Raw genomic sequence first — 9,813 nt, 5'->3', positions numbered from 1 at the left:
AAAATTTATGTTTTTCTCAAAGTCATACATTTTTAGCTTACCATTATAACCAAAAAAACGGGATGAAACTTTATGATTATCTTTTTAGTAAACAATACGCATGTATACACCCAAGTTGCATTTGTTTAAGAGGCTACAAAACCATATTTTTCATGAAAAATGATGGTTCGTAGTTCACACACGCATAACAAAAATGTGAAATTAGTGAATAATGATTTTATCTGTGCTATATTAATAACATGTTTGATTTAAATCAACATAATAGTCTATAAAAATATTCATTTTTTACACACTATCAAGGCCAAGCCGAACACAAGTCTTAATTTTAACTTAGGGGTGTTTGGGATTCCTTATTTTACCTCCTTATAACTTTTTATTAAATTAATAAGTTACAATATTGTAACTTATGAAACATTTTCTCTTATAATATGAACAATCCCAAACACCTTATTCATTTTTAAAAAGTTAATAAGTTATAAGTTTGTGTCCCAAACACCCCCTCATTTTCGTACCTATTAAGCGTATTCGGTACATAGCATCATGACCCGTGGTATTTGGTATAAACGGGTATGGGTCATACCGATAGAGGTATACTGGAAAAAATTAAAATTAAAATATTTCTATAAAAAAATCAGTCTGTATTATTGTTTCGAAAGTCAATATATTTCTTCCCGGATCAATCAAACAACTCATCAGCTTCGGTTACTTAAATCAGTCGGTACGACGTGATCACAACTCCGATCACCTATTTATTTCAATCTCACCGAAACCCAGGTGATCACAGCAGCAGGAAGATGACTGTGCCGGTGGTCAAATTCCCATTATTCGTATGCGTACGGGTTCTAGGTCTACTTGTGGCTTCATTGGTTCTCATTTGGAATACTCGCTACCGTGGAGGATTAGCTCTCATTTCAGAAGACAAAAACCTCATCTTTAATGTAATTTCATTAATCTTTTATTCAATTGAAATACCTGCTGCATGTAATTAGGGTTTTGTTTTTATATCTAATTGTAACAGAGGGATTAGGGACAGGCACCAAGTTTTTAAGAAAATCGGGATCGGTAGTACTGATACCGAACCGTGTATTTTTGGTACCGGTACCGAGTTTTTGAGAAATTCAGGATCAGGGTTTTCGGGATCCGTACTGGTATGGTACGGAGATCATCCCTAATAGGGATTAAGAGTCTTCATTAGTTGTTAAAAGAAAATGTTGCATACTGTTTGAGGAATTTGTGATTTATAACAACTTTTGTTGGATAAGTTGCTTAATCCTTTACGTTAAACTTGTAAAACACCCATATTTTTAAGATAACTTTCCAACTTGATTTAGTGCGGAATTAGGGCCCGGAATTTCTTTTCTTTAATTTGTACCATCCAAACTATCGTTAGGCTGGTTGTTGTGGAGGGGCTTTAAAGCACCACATCACGTTAAAGCCCCACCCCTTTAACACCATATCGTGCTTTAGAAATTGTGGTCCCCACCACTTGTTGAAGATATTCCTTTGCTGCCCGGTAATGCATTGAAGCCCCTCTCGATTTAATCCATGCCACATCACTTATTCACTTTGCAGCCCACGACGACCCGTCTCATGATAATCTTTCAAAATCGTGATCCAATAGTAGTTTACTAAAAAGATAATCATTAATGTCAAGTTGTATTGTCTTTGTATTAGCCTTCATCGGGAAAATTCGAGTCATAATATCTTATTAACTTTATAAGTATTTTTCTCATACAAGCTGCTTTTACTACAGGTTCATCCTGTTCTAATGATACTTGGTCTTGTTCTGCTGAACGGGGAAGGTGACTGAATATTGACGTTATTATATATATATATCATTGTTGGTTCTTCAAGCTTTATATAGCTCCTGGAGTGTTCTTTAACCGTATTCTAATTTCTAGTTCTTGATGGATGCAGCCATGTTGGCATACAAAACAGTATCAGGAACAAAAAGTTACAAAAAACTCATCCATCTTTCGATCCAGTTTCTTGCATTTTGCTTTGGGATGATCGGTTTATGGGCTGCTTGGAAGTTCCACAATGATAAAGGCATCGACAATTTCTACAGCTTGCATTCATGGTTGGGCTTGGCCTGTTTATCCTTATTCACCGTTCAGGTTCTCATTTTTTCTTTATTATTTACTTTGTTCATAGAAAGTCAACTATTAAGCCACAAATGTTTGAACTTTTAGTGGGGAGCTGGATTTGCAACATTCTGGTATCCAGGCGGTTCTAGAAACAGCAGGGCTGCATTGCTGCCATGGCATGTGTTCTTTGGAGTCTACATTTATGTGCTTGCGGTTGCTGCTTGTGCTACTGGCCTTTTAGAAAAAGCTACATTTCTTCAAACCAACAACACAATTTCACGTTATTCTGCAGAAGCGATGTTAGTGAATATTTTGGGTGTGTTGATTGTTATCTTGGGCGGTTTTGTTATTCTTGGCGTCATATCACCGCCAAATGGCAAAGGCGACGTTCTCAGAGGCTCAATAGAGTAAACACGAGTCGCATTTTATCCAGTTTCCAGAGTTGTTACCGAGAGGCAAAGCTAGTTATGTAAAAGTACTGATCCAATAGTAATCATTACGGGATATTATAAGTGTTTTTTGATTGTGTAAGGAAATTGTGTTGCAATCATCTTTGGGTAATTTTCTTGTGTATTCCGTATGTTGTTATTGGATCAAAGTTAGATTAGTCGTATTTTAACACTTCAAAGATTATAATTTCAAGCCAAATTCCTCTAGAGTGAGGTGGACAGTCTGATTGTGTCCCTCCTTGGAGATAACGCTGTCCGCCTCACTCTAGAGGAATTCTGAGTGAAATCATAAGCATCCCAGGAATACTTTCAGCCTGCACTGGTCCAGGTTTCACTATAAAACTACAAGATTCCACTAATGATCAAAATCAATTTTAACTGAATAAGATTATGCTATAAAAGTTCATCAGAAACAAACCTTGCCAGTTTTTATCAGAGCAAGATCATCCATGGTTAAAGTTTCCCCATTTAGGTTTCACCGGTTGATGAGCCGTGGCACGTGTAATGGGTCAACTGGTCAAAATATTATCTAAACATGAAACAAGGTTGAACATATCTCACAAGTTATGCCTTTGTTTTCCGTTTAAAGTGTTTCAAGAAATGTACGTGCTATGCCTCTGTGTTATCAGGTGACTTTCAGAACAAGAAAGATTCATGTGAGCAACCATGCACTAAAATTATATGTCAATGTGTACACAGAAAACAAATGTAAACAGATTTGAAACAATTGGATTGAAATGAAATCATTTTAGATTTGGCCCGCTACAATACTTCATGTTTTCTTGTTGGTAGTATTGAAAATCTTCTTTTTTGCTTACAGAAAATAAAATGCGTTTGTAAATGTGGCCAAATACAGGTTTCTTGCTCCGGTTGGATTTCTCACTTGTGGGTTCGGCTTGTTTAAGTGGTTTCAAGTTGCACCTTTACTTCGGCTTGGTATCTTAAACTGTACCCTCAGTTGTGCTAGCAGACGCGAACATGTAGTGCAGCCCAAGCAACAAGTTTCGGACCGAACCCAGCCACCAGGTCAGAAACAAGTGAGGACTGAGGAGTGCTCCACCCTCATAAATTATTCAACTTTAACATTCCAACACCCGACTTCAGACATCGATATCTCATTCATCTTATGTCCGTTTTGAACACGGTTTGGTTTGTTGCGAAGCTTTCACAACATAGGTAGCAAACTAAATATTTGGCAATTATAATAATCCCAGTTACATATGATTTAACTATGTCCAAAATATGAAAACTACATTTTTGGGCAAAGATGTTAGCTTGATCAAATCTTTATTTGTGCAGTTGCTACTGTTTTAGAATTATTAACTCTTTATACTGTGATTTTTGTGTAATCATTAAAGAATGATATGGTTTGCAAAAAACAGTTGAAGTACAATCCGGATTCTATACAATATTTCGTGGTATGGGTTGGCGAACCAAGATTTTAAAAGGGTCAAGCTCGGGCTCGAGTCATTGGGGTCACCGAAGGGCAGTATCATATCGTGAGAGAGATGTAAGTGACGGAGTTTGGGAGGACCCGCATAGTAGGTTGAGGGGACAATCTGAGTGTACGCCTCTGTTGTCCGTGGTTCTCCCATACAGTTCAAACGATCACATGATACGAGAGCAAACCATGAACATTTTAATTTAGAATACTTTTTTTATGTAAAAAAGCCAAAGCTTCAAATGTTGGATAACAAAAGTTTAATAGCTATGACTATTACCCAAAGTCCCAAAGCACACCTCTTGATTTCCTTTTTGATTGGCACATATTTGTTGATTATTAACTATTAAATCTACATTCAATGCTACAGTTTGAGTTTATCTACGATTTTTAACTGGTAGGTTCACAAAGGTTTACAACATTTTAAAACTTTTGATGTGTTGGCTTGGTAAACGTAAGTAAGATAAAACAAAGTTACCACTATTTTAGATGTAAAAATTATCGCCGTTGCCGGGGATCTAACCCGGGTCACCCAGGTGACAGGCGGGAATACTTACCACTATACTACAACGACTATGTTACAATTAAAAGTTAAGTCAATTATTATTTATAACAAGGAATTGCGTTTTCTAACACCATATCCATATTATCTCAAAACATAGTTATCACATGTTTACTTTGAAAATAAACCGGCTCGCCTTTACAAAACTTTGGTGGATATCAGATCGTTAAGCTTTCTTTGAATCAAAAGCTGATTTTCTTTCAAAAATATTGATTGAAAAGATTAGTATAGTTTCAATTTGTAATTGTTGCTTTGTTGTTTTGTTTGATTCCTAGTGTCTTGCTAGTTTGTTCTTAATGAAATTTTCCGTTCAAAAAAGAGAAAAAAACATGTTCACTTTGTTCAATGATCAGTAACTCAAATCATTTTTTGGTTTTCCTTTCAAATTGCGAGAAACTTTGTTTGACTTATTCTTAATTTGATTATTCAATTTATTCCAACGCATGATTGTTTGATATTAATCAATCTTTATAATTTGGGGGTTCAAAGCTAATTTCTTTGACTTATCTTTTTTATGTATTGTTTGACCTAACTAATGCAAGCATTAAAATGTTGGATAGATGTTTGTTATATTGATTTGGATTCGAGTATATATAATGTTACGAACTTAGTCACATATCAAATTGGATGCTAATTTCATTGCAAATTGCTTTCATTTTTGCAACAGTTTAATATTTGTACTTTAAGGTTAAACTAGTTTTTACTTTTTGCTATGTGTGAGATTTACTAGATATGGTTGTTAATATAATAATATAATTTTACAACTTATTTTAATTTTTTATCTAGACATTTATAGTTTTACACCTACCAAACCATATTTTGACAAGGATGGTTTGACTCAACTTACCACCCACATACATGATAAAATTTTCGATGTAATTGACAACCACCTCAAAGTTCTTAATGATTAGAAAACAAGTGTTACAAATCCTATCAAACGTATTGGAAAATCGGCTCAAAGTGTGATGAGGGAGGTGATGTGGGTTCGCTATCCTGACTGCAGGGGCGTAGCTAGAGGTGCACAAAAAACCCGAACCTGGAACCGGACCCGAAATAAATACCCGGAACCGGTTTTTCTAATACCCGGGTTTTTAATACCCGAACCCGAACCCGACCCTACCCGTAGGGTACGGATAGGGTATGCATTTTGGCACTAAAACCCGAACCCGAACCGGACCCGATTTGTACCCGGTAATACCCGAACCCGGAACCAAGGTTTTCCAATACCCGAAACCGGGTATTTCAAATACCCGATGTATACCCAAAAAATACCTTAAAAATACCCGAATAATACCCCTAAAAAGTGTAACCTTTTAAAAAAATCCAATCTATATAAAAAAAATACCGGAAAAAACCCGAAAAAACCCGTAAATAGAGTTTTTTCAATACCCAATAGGTATTCAAATACCCGGTTCTATACCCGACCCGAACCCGATGCATAGGGTATGATTTTTAGAGACAATACCCGACCCGAACCCTACCCGATTATTACCAATACCCGTACCCAGTTCTATACCCAAACCCGTGTATTTAGAAAACCCGATTTGTGCACCTCTAGGCGTAGCTACTAACAAGTGCGGGGTGTCCCCCGTCCCCTGTGAAATTTTTTTTAGTGTTAATATACCGAAAATTCTTGACCGATCCTTGTAAAATTTTGGCACCGACCCCTGTGAAACTTTGAAGCCGTACCCTGTATAATTTCGAGACGACCCCCATGAAATTTTGAGACTTATAACCCTAACAAAAAATACAATGACAATTTTATAAATATCTATAATATATATAAACGAAAACATAAAAATCCTACGTGTCGCGATGTGGTCGCCCCCCCTTTTTTTGGAGTCACCAGATTTGCTTGATTTTAAAATGGAGGTTTCTCATTCATTTGACCCGAATTCATGGATATGGGGTCTTACCAAACCCAGATATTCCTTAAACGGGTTATAATATCTCATTAAATTAAAAATTATTCTCACCAAATTATTGATGTAAAAATCCTATAAAATAGGATATACTAAAAATTAATATCTTATTTATTATGAATTATGTATTTATGGTGACTCTCCACTATTATATTGTGACTCTCCATGTACTTAACTTATCTATGTGTTTATTGTGTAATCAATGTAATGAGCCTATAAATAAAGAGCTCATACTCTATATTAAATATCAATAAGAACTCATTCTCCAATCTTCTCTATATTGCTAATAGGTTTATAATACGTTATCAGCACGACTCTTGAAAGTTTAATCCACATTATCATACGGTGAGTATGCATATCTTGAGATGTGTTAGAGATTTTATTGTTTCCATATAATATGTTATATAATGATATTATTTAGATAAGTTAACAATTTAACTAAATGATTTTGATGCGTGTGATAATAATTTTAGTTTGGTGAATGATAATTGGTGAAACCACTATAAACTGTTTCAATATTTATCTAGATTCAATTGATCAAATACATAATTTCATAACATCTTTTATATTAATTAATTAAATCAAAGTTAATGATCATTATTTATAAACCTCATGAAAAGTCTAACGAAAGATACTTTTGAATATTTTTTATGGATGATTTAGATAGCATTATATCCATTCGTTAATTAGCTTACAATAGATTTTTGAATGTCTTTTTTCATTCCTTTCTTAAATTATTCGCATTCACTTATTTGATTTCGAATTTTACGTACATGTTTGAATTTGATCTATGTCAATTTTTTTTTGATAAAATCTCATTGTCATCATACATGCTAGAATAATTTTGTTAGAATGATGCATTATTATTATTTTTACGTGACCCATTTGTGTTTTTTTTACACAAAACCGATGGTATATATTGTCATCATATTGCTATGTTTCTCTTTCATAATAATCAAAATTGTAACCAATGGTGTTCCGACATTGACGTGAATATAACTTGAGTGATATATATTAATTCATGTGTTTTGATATAATAGTTCAACATGTCAAACCTAGCAAAGCTTGAATTTTTAGCTTTGGACATTACCGGAAAGAATTATTTGTCATGGGTGTTGGATGCGGAAATACATTTAAATGCCAACAATATTGGTGACACAATTAAAGAAGGTAATACAGCATCCACCCAAGATAAGGCAAAGGCGATGATTTTTCTTCGCCATCATATCCACGCCGGCTTAAAAACCGAGTACTTAACGGTTAAGGATCCACTTGACTTGTGGACCAAATTAACAGAAAGATATGACCACCAAAAAACAGTAATATTACCAAGAGCTCGTTATGATTGGGTCAACTTAAGGTTTCAAGACTTTCAATCAATAAGCGAGTACAACTCGGCTATGTTTAGAATAACCTCACAATTGATTTTATGCGGGCAAAATATTCCTGATGAGGATATGATGGAAAAAACATTCTCCACATTTCACGCATCGAATGTGATATTGCAGCAGCAATATCGTGAAAGGGGTTTTACAAAATATTGTGACCTTATTTCATATTTACTTGTGGCCGAACAAAACAACGAACTCTTAATGAAAAATCATGAGACCCGACCGGTTGGCACCGCCCCATTCCCTGAAGCGAATGTGGCAGCATATAATGATAAAAGTGGAAGTCGTGGTCGTGGTTACCATCGGGGTTGGGGTCGTGGTCGTGGTTGTGGTCGTGGACATGGATATAACCGGGGAAGTTATCATGGTGTTCAATTTAAGAACACAAGATCCCATCATAAAGGGCAAGAACATGGAAAGAAGCCCAAGTATGAAAGTGATAAAAAGACAAATGTAACCACATCAAATGCATGTCACTGATGTGGAAGTAATAACCATTGGGCACGTACTTGTCGTACACCAAAACACTTGGTGACGCTCTACCACCAATCAGTCGAAAATAAAGGAAAAGGAATGGAAACAAACTTTGCATAAGGCAACATTGATATCCCCAATGGTCACAATGAGCATACTAATACAACTGCTCTTGATGTGGATGATTTCATTATTGATCCAATCGATACGAATTCCGGTGATATCATGGATGATACACCCAAGTTTGATGCTTCCAATTTCCATTACATATGAATGATTGGACTATAATAAATGTTTTTCTTTATGTTATGTCTGGATGTTTTGGTTTTCTTTATGTTATGTCTAGGCATTTATTTTGAAATAATATTTTCATTTTAAGAATATGGGATATTTTGGACTTGTTGTGTTTGAAACGCATAAGCCATTTAATTTATGTGATTTTTTTTGTTATTGTTTTGAAGTGTATGGAGCATTTAAAACGTCCTATTAATGATGAAGACATATGTCTAATCGATAGTGTAACCACGCATACAATTTTCAAGAAAAGACATTTTTTCTCCAATTTAATTATAAAAGAGGCAAACGTTGGTACTATATCGGGTAGTTCAAAATTAATTGAAGGCTTTGGAGAAGCAAATGTTGTATTTCCGGGTGGAACACGTTTCAAATTTAATAATGCATTGTTTGCCCCATTGTCTCAAAGAAATTTAATAAGTTTTAAAGATATTCGTCTAAATGGATATCATCTTGAGACAACATGTGAGGAACATGATGAGTATCTTCAAATCACAAGTACGATTTCGGGTGAGAAACATGTATTGGAAAAGTTACCCGCACTTGCCTCCGGTTTGTACTATACTAAAATTAATATAATTGAATCAAATATGGTCATAAACCAGAAGTTTATGAACCGGGAAAATTTTATTATTTGGCATGATCGGTTAGGCCATTCCGGATCAATTATGATGCGAAAAATTATTGAAAATACATGCGGGCATCCTTTGAAAACACAAAAGGTTCTTCAGCCTAAGGACATTACATGTGCTGCATGCTCGCAAGGAAAATTAATTACTCGTCCATCACCGGCTAAGGTGGGGACCGAATCTCTTAGTTTTTTAGAAAGAATACATGGTGATATATGTGGGCCTATAAATCCCCCTAGTGGACCACTTAGATACTTTATGGTCCTAATTGATGCATCAACTAGATGGTCTCATGTGTGCTTATTATCAAGTCGTAATATGGCATTTGCACGACTACTTGCTCAATTAATAAGGTTAATAGCACATTTCCCCGATTACCCCATTAAGAAAATTCGGTTAGACAATGCTGGTGAATTTACATCCCAAACATTTAATGATTATTGCATGTCTATTGGGATAAGTGTGGAGCATCCTGTACCTCATGTCCACACACAAAATGGGCTTATTAAGCGACTTCAAATGATTGCAAGACCAATGATTATGAAATCAAAATTACCAGTTACT

At 35.1% G+C, this 9,813-nt stretch overlaps 2 protein-coding genes across 2 annotated transcripts; both read left to right on the top strand.

Moving 5' to 3' along the window:
• The first annotated feature begins 692 nt into the window (after nucleotides 1–692).
• Nucleotides 693–2,637, top strand: LOC143607000 (transmembrane ascorbate ferrireductase 2-like). Its single transcript, XM_077082600.1, has 4 exons — nucleotides 693–938; nucleotides 1,754–1,802; nucleotides 1,918–2,117; nucleotides 2,193–2,637. The coding sequence occupies exons 1-4, from the start codon at nucleotides 795–797 to the stop codon at nucleotides 2,496–2,498; spliced, it is 699 nt and encodes a 232-aa protein (XP_076938715.1). The 5' UTR covers nucleotides 693–794; the 3' UTR covers nucleotides 2,499–2,637.
• Nucleotides 2,638–7,507: 4,870 nt separating this feature from the next.
• LOC143607001 (uncharacterized) lies at nucleotides 7,508–8,332 on the top strand. The gene has a single exon (XM_077082602.1). It carries the CDS (start codon nucleotides 7,508–7,510, stop codon nucleotides 8,330–8,332), a length of 825 nt encoding a protein of 274 aa, XP_076938717.1.
• Nucleotides 8,333–9,813: the final 1,481 nt, after the last annotated feature.

Source organism: Bidens hawaiensis, unplaced genomic scaffold (assembly GCF_021521415.1).
Source record: "Bidens hawaiensis isolate Kalapana, Puna unplaced genomic scaffold, B.hawaiensis_p1.1 tig00078804_1, whole genome shotgun sequence".
Lineage (NCBI taxonomy): Eukaryota > Viridiplantae > Streptophyta > Magnoliopsida > Asterales > Asteraceae > Bidens > Bidens hawaiensis.
Note: the sequence above shows the minus strand (reverse complement) of the source record. Positions and strands in the feature narration are given on the sequence as shown.